This window comes from Gracilinanus agilis, chromosome 4, assembly GCF_016433145.1.
Source record: "Gracilinanus agilis isolate LMUSP501 chromosome 4, AgileGrace, whole genome shotgun sequence".
Classification (NCBI taxonomy): Eukaryota; Metazoa; Chordata; class Mammalia; order Didelphimorphia; family Didelphidae; genus Gracilinanus; species Gracilinanus agilis.
The window spans coordinates 462,059,838-462,075,866 of record NC_058133.1 but is presented as its reverse complement, the minus strand read 5'-3'; the positions used below and the strand labels follow the sequence as shown (position 1 = coordinate 462,075,866).

The 16,029-nt window shown below is 41.8% G+C and overlaps 1 protein-coding gene across 2 annotated transcripts in view; it reads left to right on the top strand.

The window, feature by feature from the left end:
- Positions 1–16,029, top strand: part of KCND3 (potassium voltage-gated channel subfamily D member 3) — a 329,902-nt gene that overhangs the window by 217,794 nt on the left and 96,079 nt on the right. For both annotated transcript variants that reach the window (XM_044672326.1, XM_044672325.1), the window contains exon 7: positions 5,709–5,742. In XM_044672326.1, coding sequence (XP_044528261.1) covers positions 5,709–5,742 — 34 coding nt within the window. The remainder of the gene's footprint in view (positions 1–5,708; positions 5,743–16,029) is intronic.

The window sequence follows — 16,029 nt, the reverse complement described above, 5'->3', positions numbered from 1 at the left end:
GAAGGGAGGGAGGGAGGAGGAAAGGAGGGAGGAAAAAGGAAGAGAGGAAGGAAGGGAGAGAGGGAGGAAGGAAGGGAAGAAGAAAGGAAGGATGGAAGGAGAGATAAAAGAAGGAAGGAGATAGGAAGGGAGGGAGGGAGGGAAGAGAGGAGAAGAAAGGATCTGCATGGAGGGGAGAAGGAAGAGAGGAAAAGAAAGGATCTGCAAGAAAGACACCACAGGTTGATTCAACTGAACATAGATACCCTGCCTCTAAGTTTTCCAGGGTGGTCTGATAAGAGAGCAAGCTTATATGTGATGTCAGTGGCCAGAGCCTTTAGTTTCGTGATCCAGTCAAATATCTGGGATGGTTTTAATACTTTTGAGGAAAAACTAGTCTAACTTCAATGGGGAGCAGGAGGTATTAGGTATTGCTTCCACCAAACAATGTCATTTTCCCATGTCTCCTAACCTAGGTGCACATTCAAGCCTTTCTCCTCCAAGACAAAGGTTAGGTTGTTCAAAAAAGGATTCTACTAGTCACCTGGAGAAAGGACCTTAAAAAATAAAATGGACAGGTTTATGAAGCCCAGAAATCTCTTAAGATACCTATAATTTAACCACAGGTGACTGGCAGACCTTTGAAAGAATAACTTGCCTCTCCTGCCTTCTAACCTCGTTGGTGACATTCTCTAGCCTGTCATTTAGGTGGATATTACCCTGCTGTGATGTACTGCCCTCTTGCTCTAATGGCATCTATGCTTGATTTTGCCACATCTCTAGTCACCATCATCCCCTGGAGATGGACTCGGGCATGACTGCCTCACACCAAAGTAAAAAATTGACTCACTTTTTCTTCAGCTTCCAAAGTTTTTGTCCCTTCATGAACATCCCATCAAATTCTGGCATTTGTTTTGTTCTATTTTTCCTTTCTAAATTGATAAATGATAAAACATTTATTAAGCACTTTGTATGTGCTAAACAATGGGGATACAAATACAAATTGAAAAATTAACTGCCCTTAAAGAGCTCACATTCTAAAGGAGAAAAACAATACACAAAAGGGAACTGGAAAGGAGACCAGGAGAAGCCAGAAGGACAGCATGATGTAGAGATAACTGGAGTGAGGAGTCCTAATTCCAGGCGAGGTCAGCTAAAAGCTCGCCAATGAAGCCCAAGAGAGTGGTTCAAGGGGTGGAGTCCAAAGTTCCTGTAGAAAGGAGGTACCAGGAATACAGACACTAGCTGATCCCAGTAAATATTTGAGGCCCCTTTCAGCTTAGCTGCCAGTCCCCCCCCCTTCCCCCTCCCACTACCACCACCACCACCACCACTGCCATGTGTTTTGTTTTTTTTTTGTTTTTTTTTTACCCTTGTACTTCAGTGTATTGTCTCATAGGTGGAAGATTGGCAAGGGTGGGCAATGGGGGTCAAGTGACTTGTGCCCAGGGTCACACAGCTGGGAAGTGGCTGAGGCCGGGTTTGAACCTAGGACCTCTTGTCTCTAGGCCTGACTCTCACTCCACTGAGCTACCCAGCTGCCCCCCTGCCCTGTGTTTTAAAGATATCAGTCACCTTTGGAATCATAGGATCTCAGAGTTGGAGGGGAGCTCAGGGACCTTCTTGTTCAACTCATAAACAAAGCAAAAATCCTTTCTAGGACATCCAAACAAGGGGTTATCCAGTTTCAGCTTAAAGCAGTGATTCCCTAAGTGGGCGCCAACGCCCCCTGGTGGGTGCTGCAGCGATCCAGGAGAGCTGTGATGGCCACAGGTGCATTTGGGGGCGGTGAATATTAACTGTAAGGGGGCTGTGATAGTATGTGACAGGGGGCTAAGTAATATTTTTTCTGGAAAGGGGGTGGTAGGCCAAAAAAGTTTGGGAACCACTGGTTTAAAGACACAAAAAACCCTGTTGAGTTGCTGTGGTCCTGGCAATTCAGTAAGCTGTATACCTAACCCTAATCCCATCTTCTAAAGGAAGCCTTTTCCAACCCCTCTTAATTCTAGCACCTTCCCTCTTGAAATCCTTTCTTTTTTATCCTATATATAGCTTGTTTCTGTGTATTTGTTTGCATATTGTCTCCCCGATTAAGTTAGGAACTCCTGGAGAGCGAGGACTATCTTTTGCTTATTTTTGTATCCTCGACACACTAAATGTTTGTTGACTCGCCAAGCCTTCCAGTGATGAGCCTTTCTGAACTTAGCTTGGCTGGTCGTCAGATGACAATCACATAAATCGTTCACTGGGATAATAATAAACATCTTTCCAGCTTAGGGAGATCTGCCAGAGCCCATGTTCTTGCTGGAAGAGCCTTACAGAACTCAAGGACACCTTGACCCCACGTTGAAGAATGATGCTTTAGTGGAGGAGTATACGATCCCCATTTTAAAGATGTGGAACCTGAGTGTAGTTAAGTGATTCACATAGCCAGAAAATGTCAGGGTCAAAAATCAAATCTAGATCATGAGGACATAGGAAACTTCAAGCTCACTGAGTCCAACCCATTCGTTTTTCAGATGGGGAAATTAGGCTTGTTGATATGAAATGACTTTCCCAAGGTTACACACGTAGTAAGTGTCTGATTTGTTGTTCAGTCATTTCAGTTCAGTTCCATTTTGGGGAAGTTTTCCTGGCAGAGATACTGAAGTGCTTTGCCACTTCCTTCTCCAGCTCATTTAAGAGATGAAGAATTAAGGAAAATAGGGTCAAGTGATTTGCCTAGGGTCCCACAGCTAGTAGGTGTCTGAGGCTAGATTTGAACCCATGAAGATGAGTCTTCCTGATTCCAAGTCCAGTGCTCTATTCACTGCACCATTTTGCATGCTTTCCCTAGTAAGTATCTGCAGAGAGATTTAAAAAAGAAAAAGCCTAGGTCTTCTACTATTTCAATTACATCATATTACCTCATTTTGTATCTCTCCATGGAAGGGAGAAAATAACAGGGGCCTGAGTCCCTGCAGACTTCATTCAATGATTTGGTATCATAAGAACCCGTTAGGCTGGCTTTGAGAAGTTTGCTTCACCCTAAGTGGTTATATGTACGCCTAAAGTTCATCTGGAGGGTGTGGAACACTCCTAGCCAGGAGTTTACAGATTTGCTGAGATCTTTAAGCACTCTTTCAAACATGGATCCCAAGGGGTCAATGTTCAAATACCTGGCAGGTCAAGCTGACCTATTTACAGATGCAGAGGCTCATACTGGGATTGATGAGATCTAGAACAGCTGTGGACTAAAGATGGAGGAATATTAATAAATTTTTGGAACAGCTCTTCTTTCCTTTTATCTTTTCTCCTCTGCCAGAATAAAGGATGGTTCAGTTTGTTCTCCCTGGATTAATTGGCATCAAGTTGGTGGAAAGATGGAGGGAATGCCCTTAATACCTGTGAAAGAGGGCAACACTGAAATCCCTCCACAGAGTGAGGTAGGTTGGGGCGGCGTTGTTTCAGGAGCCCCCTCATGCTCCTGCTGATCTCATCAGATCGAGACCGGAGGAGAGCTAGAGAAAAGAGATAAATCTTATAAGACAGAGACTAAATGATGTCATCATTAATGTCTGAAAGTGGTGCAAACAAAAGTATTGGTTGTCAAGCATCTGTCCCACAGATACACAGCCATCATCAGCACAGTACAGTGTGAGAAATACCAGGGAAGAGTCCTTACTTCAAAATTCCTCCTCCTTTAATGCCTGAATTATGCCACCATTAATCACACTTTGGGCCACTTTTTGTGAAAAGTAATCAGCTAATACCACTGTGTGAATTAGTTGAAAACTAAACTAAGAGAAAGATCTAGTAATGAGATTCCAGTGGAACTAGAAGAGGTTTTAATAAAGAAAATAAGGGGAATCAAAGGCAAATTCTTCCTCTTTTACATTCTTGCCCAGCTAGATAACATAATAGCTTCAAAACTGGTCTTGGAATCAGAAAATATCTGGCTCATATATGATTAACCATATGACCCAAGATAATTCAAGTAACCTCTCTTATCCTATTTCTTTATCTATAAAATGGGAATAATAATAACACTTACCTCAAAAGATTGTTGTGCAGATCAAATGAGATTATGTAAAATACTTTGCAATTCTTAAAGCACGGTAGAAATATTGGCCTTTTTTAAATGTCTTCTGATCAGGTCAAAACAAGAGGAGTTGGAAGGAAGAAAAAGATGACACTCGTAGCTACAAAATTCTGGCTGCATTAGGTTGTGAGCTACTTTGAAGGCAGAGACTGTCCTTTGTCTTTTTGCATCCCAGCACTTAGCACAGTGCCTGGCACTTGATAAATATTCATTGATGGATTGATTAATCATTCATTCTTGACCAAAAACAGTGCCCCTGAGAGTTTTGATACTCCAGGTCTGGTCCCTTAAGGAAACAACCATCAACATACAAGTCAAAAGTATCAGAGATGGGGAGCAGCTGGGTGGTCCACTAGTTTGAGAGCCAGACCTAGAGATGAGAAGTCCAAGGTTCAAATCTGGCCTCAGCCACTTCCTAGTTGTATGACCCTGGGCAAGTCCCTTAACTCCCATTGCCTAACCCTTACCATTCTTCTGCCTTGGAACCAATACATAGTATTGATTCTAAGGTGGAAGGTAAGAGTTTAAAAAAAAAAAAAAAAGAACCAGAGATGGCCTCTGGCTTCAGAAACCACCTCCTCCCACTTGTCTTTCACATGCTTGAAATTCAGCGATTAGAGAGGTACATGCCTTTGGGTCAGTGTCTTTGAAATGACAATCAGTCATTCCCACTCCATAAGCATTTATTACTAACCTACTGTGTGCCCGGCCACATATCTCAAAAGAGAGCTGTAAGATTGGACCTCTCTCCCTCCAGTGCAGAGGTAGCAGAATAGAGGTTGTGAGATGCTCTATGTTATGCTTGGTTGATGCATTGGGTAGGGCTGCTCCTCTGTTCTTGTTTTCTCTCTCTTATTCTTTGTTATAAGGATAGCTGTCTAGAAGGAGAGAGGAAAGGATATATTGGAAACGGAGATGATGTGAAAACAAAGGACAACAGTAATTTCTTTTTTGGAGAAATAGAAAAGGCAGGAGACATAGCTGATTTCCAGAGAGAAGGTGATGGGTTTGGTTAGATGTGGTGAGTCTGAACTATTGATAAGATTTGGAAGGGATGATGGATGTCTAATGGATGGTTTTAAATTCAGGTCAGAAACTCAGGAGACAGGTCAAGGCTGGAGATAAAAATTAGCATTTCATCTACATAGAAGTGATAGATGAGCCCAGGAGAGTGAGTGAAATTGCCAAAAGAGAGAGTATTAAATAGAGAAGTGCCCTAAGAACAGAAGCTTGAGAAACACCAAACTTTAGGGGCCAGGGAAGGAGACAGAACAAGAGATGTCAGGTAAGTAGATTAACCAACGTAGCACAAATGTTATAAAAGCCAGGAGAGCAGAGTATTTCAAGAACTGGGTAATCAGCAGTGTCAGATGCTAGCAACATATCAAGAAGGATGAGGACTGAGAAAATGATGGTAGAAATGGAGATTAGATCATAGATCAAAGCTTTAAAGCTGGAAAGGACCTTAGGTGCCATGTAACTCAATGCCTTCATTTTACAAAGGAGGAAACAAGGATTAATTGACTTTTCCCTGATAAATGTCAGAGACAGGATTTGAACCTAGGTCTCACTGATCCCAAGGTCAGCAATTTATTCACTATATTGCATTGCCTTTCAATTAACAAATGATTGATGACCTTCAGGAGAGCAGTTTCAGTTAAGTGATAAGTACAGAAGCCAAAATGCAGGGAAAGAGTAGATATTGCAGAAGCGAAGGCATCAGGGTCATCGAGGTGGCACAATGGATAGAACACCAGGATTGGAGATGAGAGGTCCTAGGTTCAGATCTGACCTCAGACACTTACTAGTTTTGTGACCTTGGACAATTCACTTAACCCCATTTGCCTAGCCTTTGCCTTTCTGTCTTAGGTTGTTACTAAAACATAAAGTAAGGGTTAAAAAAAAAAGTGAAAGGGGGGCAGCTGGGTAGCTCAGTGGATTGAGAGCCAGACCTAAAGACAGGAGGTCCTAGGTTCAAATCTGACCTCAGACACTTCCCAGCTGTGTGACCCTGGGCAAGTCACTTGACCCCCATTGCCTACCCTTACCACTCTTCTGCCTTGGAGCCAATACACAGTATTGACTCCAAGATGGAAGGTAAGGGTTAGAAAAAAAAAAGTGAAGGCATCTAGTGTAGACTGCTTTCATGGAAGATAAAAAAGAAATATATTGTGGGGATCTTTCTTATCATCCAGTTAGAAGATAAAATATATGTGTGGAAAAAAAAGTTAAGCAGCAACATACAAACATTGGCAGGATATGATGGAATCAACTGCAAATGAAGAGGGAAGATCATTGCATTAACGGGGAGAGGGAGAAGAAGAATCAATCAGCTCCCCCTGGCAACATGAAGTTGAACGAAGTGAACAAAGGCAGAAGGAATCTGATTATCTATACTCCAGTCCCCAAAGAGATATCAGCGAGGTATATGAGCTCAAATTCTTTTCATCTTATGGACCTCAGTTTCTCTACTTGCAAAATGAGAGAGCAGGATGAGAGGATCTGTAAGGTCCCATTCCAACTGATGTTCAGTGATTCCAAGCATTCCACTGCATTGCCATTAGACAGAGCTGCTAAGTGTCAGGAAGCCCCAGAATGCTCTTTTGGAGCACCCTTCCCGGAGCTACTTCAGAGCAGGAAGTGAGTGAGGTGGGTAGTGAGTCCCCTAAGAGCCCTTAGTGAGTGCAGATTTTCATTAATGAGAGAGACAGGGAGCAGAGTGGGCGCTGAGACTGGAGATATTTGTTTTTAATTGTTCCTTCTCCCTGAGCTCAAAAGGGGGTAGGAGTAGAGGGTGGTTCTGTCCCCTGATGAGTCCCTTGAAGGAAGGAGTACTTTTGTCATCACTTCTATGCTCTTCCTGCCCAGTACTGATGAGACTGTGAATCTCACTATCTCCTAGTTAGGACTTAATAAGCTTGATAATGCTCGTAATTCCTGCCCCCCTCCCAGTCCTGTCCCTTGTGTTTCAAGATTCCTATGGCAGACTGAAGCATGGACAAGTGGACATTGTCCTAAGAGCCCTTAGCAATGGCATCAACCTTCATGCACTGGGACTTATTCCTGCCTAGTGGTCTCATAGAGGACCCTTGAGCAGAAGAACCAAACAAGGAGTTCCAAGTACTCACACAGTATACTCACTATAGGAGAGGCTCAGCCAGACTTAGTACCCCTATGCTGTTGGCCTGACCCCCTCCTCAAGTCTTCTGTTTAATTCCTGCTTCTTTTACAGCTTGCTAAATTGATGTCGAGCTGTCATCTAGACACATCTGCTCTGTGTCTTGGTGAAGGCATGATTTTCAGAAAGACAAGCAGGGAGAAGAGGAGGAAATGCTAGCAAGTCAGGAAAGAGAGAATGGAAGAGAATGGAAAGAGGGAAGAAAATGGTGGGAGGCGGGGACAAGATAAGGAAAGGAGAGGGGGCTTCCAGAAAAGTCTATGCTATACTATGAGAGATGAGGAGCAGGAATTTCATTCCCAGGACTATCTAAATGATGACCTGGGCCTCCTATTAGAGATTGTCCAATTCAATTGAGACTTGTAAAACTATCTTGAGAAAGCATGAGAGTTCTGAACTAAATCTCAATAATGTAAAACCTGAGTATGTCTGTCATAAGTATGTCTATCACTCCTGATAACTGATTCCAAGGTGTGTGTGTGTGTGTGTGTGTGTGTGTGTGTGTGTGTGTTGATAAAAAACAAAGAAAGGGACTATTTATAGTCACTCCATAGACTGGAGGAAAACTGATTCAAAAAACAGCAACACGGACAGAAAAGATAGGTATGATCTTAAAGCTCTGGAAACCGAAGACAGCTCAAGAGGAATGGGGACCTAAGAAATGAAATTCTGGATATCCAATCATAAATAATCCCAGCAAGAAAGAAAAAGAGGAAGCAGCAACAAAAAGCAATGTAGCAAAGAGAACTCTCCAAGGAACTCTGATTTTAAAAGGATATGTACAAAAGATGCAAGGAGGGGCACAGAACGAAGGATGAATAGGAAAGAACAGGTAAGAAAGCAAAGACTGGGCTGGAATGAGACTTGTAGAAAACGCTAAGGACAACATATAGGACTTTTTAAAGCTGTATTCCAATTCTTTAAAAGATAGCTAAAGAATAGCTAAGATACCACTTGAAAAAGCTCATATAGCATTACCATTTGACAAAAAAGACAGAAGCTTCTACGGGAGGCAATGCAGTACAATGGAGAGAATACTGGATTTGGTGTTAGAACACCTGGGTTCTACTCTTGCCTCTATGATTTCTACAAGACCTTGGAAAAATCCTTTAGCGTCTCTGAGCCTCAGTTTCTTCATCTTAAAATGTGACTAAGAATACCATCCTTGCTTACTTCACAGAGAAGTGGTCAGGATCAAATGAGGTAAGAGATGAGAAAGCATTTTGCCTATAATGTAAAAGATGGATGCAGGCTCAGCTGCTATCTTACTTCTCCCTTCTCCATCAAGAAGAATAATCTTCCAGCTGGAAAAGAGAGAACAAACATCACTGAGAGGCAGTTAAAGTGGAGAAGTTTAGCAAATACTTAGTCATTGTGTGAATTCAAGTCAGTGCTGGGAATGGAGTCAGGAAGAACTGAGTTCAAATATGACCTCAGACATTGGGCAAGTGAGCCTGGGAAAGTCACTTGATCCTGTTTGCCTCAGTTTCCTCATCTGGGAAATGATCTGGAGAAAGAAAAGGTGAACTACAGCAGTATCTTTGCTAATAAAACCTCAAATGGGGTCACAAAGAGTCAAACAACTGAAAATGACTAAACAACAACAGTTGTGATAAAGGTACAGTTGTAATCATTAGAAACTTTAAGTAGGTTTTACAGGCATCTTGAGGAGAAAAGGAGAGGGGCCAAAAGGCAGGCAAATAACCCAATTTTCTTTTGTTGTTGTTGTTAGTTTATCTTTTTATTCAAAGATATTTTATTTTCCCAGTTTTCAACATACGTTTTTTGAAATTATAAGATCTAGATTGTCTCCCTCTCCCCCGTCTCTTTTCTCTCTCAGAGATGGAAAGCAATTTGATCTGGGTTATACTTGTATTATCATGCAAAACATACTTCCATATTGGTCATTGTTGGAAGACAATACTCATACAAAACACAACCCCAAAATAAAACCATAAATAAACTAATATGAAAAATCATATGCGGTGATCTGCCTTCCAAATCCAACAATTCTTTCTGGAGGTGGAGAGCATTCTTTATCATAAGTCCTTCAGAATTGTTCTGGATAATTATATTGCCGAGAGTAGCCAAGTCTTTCACAGTTGATCATTGAAATACCCCAATTTTCAAAAGATGTATTACTAAAAACTATAGTTGACATTGATCCATATTGAAAATTCTAGAATGGATTATTAAGTAGACGGTCTATAAGCAATTAAAAAATAAAGAGGTAATCATTAGAAGTTAATGTAAATAGGAGGTCTTGAGTTCAAATCTGACCTTAGACACTTCCTAACAGCATGACTCTGAACAAGTCACTTAACCCCCATTGCCTAACCCTTACTACTCTTCTAATGCATAGTGTTGATTCTAAGATGGAAAGTAATGGTTTAAAAAAAGAAGTTAATGTGGGGACAGCCGGGTGGCTCAGTAGATTGAGAGCCAGGCCTAGAGATGAGAAGTCCTAGGTATAAATCTGGCCTCAGACACTTCCCTACCTGTGTGACCCTGAGCAAGTCATTTGACCCCCCATAGCCTAGCCCTTACCATTCTTCTGCTTTGGAATAATACTTAGTATCAATTCTAAGACAGAAGGTAAAGGTTTGTGGGGAAAAAAAGAAGTTAATGTGGGTTTATTGTGAATAAGTTGCAACCAACTATCCTCATTGATTTTTGGCTGGTTTCATGAGCTGCCATGGCCAAAGAATTCATCACCTAGTAGCTAGTCTACTGGTGATGACCTCCCCATACTTAACTAAGATGATCCTCAAGACACACAATCTATTGCTCATCCCATAGACCATACTCAAATCCTTTCCAACATTATCTAACCTGTCAGAGCTTGGGCTTCACTAGTATAAAGTTTGAGAACCCAGCATCGCCTCCAGATTGAGGGATTTCGAATAGGCTGTTCATGTCCCTAAAACAAAAATCCATTTTTAATACCAATATGGAAGGAAATCATGGAATGCCACAGTCTTCTAAGAATCAAAACCGGGGGTTACCCAAAAAGTAATAGGCAGATGTATGGTAGGTGTAAATAAGCTACTATTTCCAGAAATGTAATATTAAAAATATCATGAGAGGGGACAGCTGGGTAGCTCAGTGGATTGAGAGCCAGGCCTAGAGATGGGAGGTCCTGGGTTCAAATCTGGATTCAGACACTTCCCAGCTGTGTGTCCCTGGACAAGTCACTTAACCCCCATTGCCTAGCCCTTACTACTCTTCTGCCTTGGGACCAATACACAGTACTGGTAAGGGTTTAAAAAAATAAAAATATCATGAGAGATGTGTGATGGGAAAAGGAGGTGAAGCAATCATGTAATGAGGAAATGGATGGAGAGGCTGCATGTAATATCAAGAGTCTTAGAGGAAGGCCCCCCATGGTGAGTAGACCCCACCCCCACCATGGAAGATTAATGATAGAGATAGGCAAGAGTTAAACAGAATGAGGATGGGTTGCTGTCTCTATGCATGCGTATCTATGCATAGATATGTATATATGAGTGTGTATGTAGATACATATATACTACTATAGGAAGTACAGCACTGATCAAATCAGAACTACACTGGAATATTGCCTAGACTAGGGGACCACTAAGTGGCTCAGGGGATTAAGAGGCAGGTCTAGAGAGAAGAGGTCCTGGATTCAGATTTGACCTCAGATGCTTCCTAGCTGTGTGACCCTGGGCAAGTCACTTAATCTCCATTGCCTAGCCCAACCATTCTTCTGACTTGGAACCAATACACAGTACTGATTCTAAGATGGAAGGTGAGAGAGAGAGAGAGAGAGAGAGAGAGGGAGAGAGGGAGCGCAGAGACAGACAGGCAGAGAGCAGAGACAGACAGAGACAGAGACAGACAGACAGAGACAGAGACAGAGAGAGAGAGAGGGAGAAAAAGAGAAAAGAATATCGCCTAGACTAGAAGAGTGGAGACCTTAGAGCTTGATTATACATTGAAGAAACCAAGGTCATCCACTGCATCCCAATCTATCACTGTTCATCCTGACTTTTGACTTGCCATTGGACTTGGATGACTCCAGAAGAGAGAGTGAAGCTAACAACTCTGTGCAACTCTGCCTCACTTAAATCCAATTCATGTGCTAGTCAAGAGGCATCACCAATGATGTCAGTTTGGTCCTCCATGAGTATGAAGGACAACAATCAACCAGTCTACAAGCCCTCATCACTTCAAATCTGAACAATACTCTTCTGCTTGGTCTTTCAGACTAATAGAGTAAGAGAAAGCCATAGACAGTGATTCTTGATTTCAGGAGGGCATTTGACAGAAGTTCTCATGCTGTCCTTGTGGTTTGTGCTGAACATTAGTCTATTGGGTGGATTCATATCCAAAAAAAGCTGATTGATGGATCCCTCCAACATAGGACGAGATTGGTTATGATACACCATAGGGTTTTATACTTGGTACTGTCCTGTCAACATTTTTATTAATCACTCGGATGAAAACATAGCAGACACATATGTCAGATTTGTAGATGACACAAAAATAATCCATTCAATAACAGAATCAATATTTAAAGGAATTGCAATCCGCTAGAATGATGGGCCAAAAGTAATCAAATTAAACTGAATGGAGATAAATATAAAACCCTGTACCTGAGTTCCAAAAATAAGTGCCATAAGTTAGGGGAGATCTCCCAACGGTTCTTTGGAAAAGGACCCGGAGATCTTAGTGGGCTCAATATGGGCCAACAATATGATATAGTAGTCAAAAAAGTTAGTATGACCCTAGGCTGCTTTAGCAGGAGTATAGTGTACAGCTTAAAGAAAGTTAATTATCTAACTGTGCTATATCACAGTCAGTGCATCTCGAGTACCTTTAATCCTTGAGGCTACATTTAAAGAGGGACATTGAACAAACTAGAACGTATACAGAAATGGGCAACCAGAAGGCTGAAGTATCTAGAAACCAAGTCACATAAGAAATAATGGGGCTATTTTGCCCAGAGAAGGAGATACAGGAAGAACCACAGAATCTTATCATTGAAATGTCCTCCTAACCTATGATGCTATGATTTCTTGTGTGCCCAGGGGCAAGTCACTGTTGTTATACCTCTCTTTCCTCATCTGAAAAGGAGCATGAGAGATAAAGGAATTTGGGACTAGGTGATCCCTAAGGGGTAGTAAAAAGAGATTGAACTGGAAGGCTAGGACACCTGAGTTCAAATCCAAATTTCCCCCATTATTTTTTTCTTCTCAGCTGAATATGACACTAGACTAGGAGTCAGGCCTGAGGCTTTGGGGCCAGGTTGGCCAATGGCCATGAAAACATGGACAAATTTGCCTGAACTTCAGGCATCTTTTATTCCATCCTTGGCTCCTTCCTCTATACCAGTGATTCCCAAAGTGGGCGTCACTGCCCCCTGGTGGATGCTGCAGTGATCCAGGAGGGCGGAGATGGCCACAAGTGCATTTATCTTTCCTATTAATTGCTATTAAAATTTTTTTTAAATTATTTTCCATGGGGCTAAGTAATATTTTTTTCTGGAAAGGGGGTGGTAGGCCAAAAAAGTTTGGGAACCACTGCTCTATACCAATAAAGAATCAGAATTTTCTAAGCAATATTTAAGAGTTGCTGTGGGAGCAACTAGGTGGCACAGTGGATAGAGAGCCAGACCTGGAGACAGGAGGTCTCAGATTAAAATCTAGCCTCAGACACTTCCTAGCTGTGTAAACCCTGGGCAAGTCACTTGACCCCAGTTGCCTAACCATTACCTCTCTTCTTCCTTGGAACCAATACTTAGTATTGATTTTCAGATAGAAGGTAAGGGATTAAAAAAAAAAGTTTCTGTGACCTAAAATTTGCCCCCCTCCTCTCTGTGGCCCTTCTGGTAATGAGACTCTCTAGACATAGCTGGTCTGGTCCTCAGAATACAGTCCATCACCAGGCCCATACTCAAAATATGTAAAGACCTCTCAGCCTTCTGTCTCTGCTAGAAGCTTTACTCCCATTCCATGATGAGGCAGCAAAGGAAACCTTCAATCAGATCAAACAATCAATAAACATTTATAAGCACCTACTGTGTGCCAGTCACTGAATTAAGTGCTGGAGTTACAAAAAGAGACAAAGACAGTACCTGTCCTCGAGGACCTTACAATCTAATAGAGGAGTTAACGTGCAAAAAAAAAATTTACAAAGCAAGCTTTATGGAAGATAAGTAGGAAATAATTTAAAAAGGAAGGACCTAGAATTAAGAGGGGTTAAGGAGGCTTCCTGCAGAATGTGGTAGGATTTTATTTGAGACTTTAAGGATGCCAGGGAAGTCAATAATTAGAGCAGAAGAGAGAGAGCGCATTTCAGGCATGGGAGTAGCCAGAAAAAAAAAATGCCTAGAGCAGAGAGATGGAGTGTCTGGTGTCTGATTTCTGGAACAGTCAGGAGAAAAGCATCACTGAATCAAACAGTACATATTGGGGAATAAGGCATAAGAAAACTGGAAAAGTAGGAGGAGGCTACGTTGGGAAGGGCTTTGAATATCAAATAATATTTCACTGGTGGTTCCTCAGAATAGTCATTATAAATAGCTTGTATTTGTAATGAATGTCAAGGTTTACAAAGCATTCTACATGTTATTTCCTTTGATTCTCACAACAGTGCTAGCAGGTAGGTGTTATTATTGACCCAATTTGACAGATGGGAAAACTGAGGCTGAAAATGGTTAAGTCCCGGGGTCACACGGCTAAGAAAGTAATTGAGACAAGATTGAATTCAAGTCTTCTGATGAAATCCAACACTCTATCCCATTACACTATCTCATCTGTAAGATAGAAATATAAATGCTCCCACTACCAACTTCATAGGGTTGTTATGGGAGGAAAAATATTTTTCTAAACCTTAGAACACTTTATAAATGCAAGCTACACCTAAAACTCAAAAGTTGTACCAACTAATGGACTTCATTAAGAGTAATAGGGGTGGGGCAGTGAGGTGGCTCAGTGGGTTGATAGCCAGACCAAGAGATGGGAGGAATGAGTTCAAATCCAGCCTTAGACACTTACTAACTGTGACCCTAGGCAAATCAGTTAACCCTGTTTGTCTCAGTCTCCATATCTGTAAAATGGGCTGGAGAAGAAAAAGCAAACCACTCCAGTATCTTTGCCAAGAAAACCCCAAATTGGGGTCACAGAGAATCAGACACAACAGAAAATGACTAAACTACCACACTGTGGACACCATGGTTTTAAAAGGACTTTGAGAGGTTTCAGAGTATCCAGTGGAAGATGGTGAAGATGGTGAAGAACCCTGTGTTTGTGTCATGAGGATGGAAGGAAATTAGCATGATTGACCTGGAGAAGAGGAAGTTCCAGAGACAAATGATAGATATCTTTGAGTATTTGAAGGGCTGCCATTTGGAGGAAGGGTTTGATATGTTCTGTTTGGCCCCAGAGGCAGAACCAAGAACAATGGGTCAAAGTTGCAATGAATCAAATTTAGACTTGATAGCAGAAGAAACTTTTTAATATTTAAAGCTATCCCAAAGTAGAATGAGTTGCCTAGAGAGGTGATTGTTATTGTTGTTCAGTCATTTTTCAGTTGAGTCTGACACAGCATGACCCCATTTGGGATTTTCTTGGCAAAGATACTGGCATGGCTTGCCATTTCCTTTTCCAATTCATTTCCTAGATGAGGAAACTGAGACAAACAGAGTTAATTGGCTTGCCCAGCGTCACCCAGCTAGAGATGTAGTGGGTTTCCCTAGATCAGTGCTGCCCAAACTTTTTTGGCCTACTGCCCCCTTTCCAGAAAAAAATATTATTTAGCGCCCCCTGGAAATTATGAAACTATTTATTGAACTCAGAATAGAATGTAATACAAAAAAAGTGTGGCCATCACTGCCTTCCTGGATCACTGCAGCACCCACCAGGGGGTGGTGGCGCCCACTTTGGGAATCACTGTTCTAGATGCTATGCAAATCTTCAAGAAGAAGCTGGACAACCACTTGCGTGGGGTGTGAAAGTGGGGATTTCCTTGAGTGTGATTTGGACCAGATGGAACCTGAGGTTCTTTCCAGCTTGCACATTCTGTGATCATTGGCCTGAGGTTCTCTAGAACTTCTCTGTAAAGGGAGATCCTTCTCCTACTCAAAGCTGATCCTTTCCAAGGAGCCAGAATAAGCTGAACTCATTGCCCTGATGCTTTCCCTTCTCCAGATCCAACAGATGGTTTTGGAAAAGTGAAGTTGTATTAAGATAACTGAATTAACCTGCTGGAGCCTTCTTAACTTCAGAGTATTAACATTCCTCTCCATCACACTTTGGAATTGGTGAATATGTATGAGAAAACTACTTGCTTCATGAGAAGGGAAATCTTAATGAGCTTTTCTTTCCTTGTTGATTTTAGGGTGGGACTGTTTCCTTATTGTATCATATCTCTAATCTGAATTCCTGCCCAGCTGCACAGTTCTCTCCCTAGGTTTCTCAGGGTAATGAGACCAATTGAAACTTAAATGCTAAAAAGTTGAATGGAATTAGGCATGCAGGGTAGAACCTAAGATAAAAGCAAACTTTAAGACCTCCCCATCTCCTCTCCTCCCCTACCCTGCCAAAAAAATTCTGTTCCCCTATGGCTGTGACACTAGTATATGTGGTTATGTTCCTATGGGTCCATCTGCGTGTGCGTGTGCGTGTGCATGTGCATGTGTGTGTGTGTGTGTGTGTGTGTGTGTGTGTGTGACAGAGACAGAGAGGCAGGTGGGAGGGAGAAGGAGAGAAAGAAAGAATAAGAAAGAAAGAAAGAAAGAAAGAAAGAAAGAAAGAAAGAAAGAAAG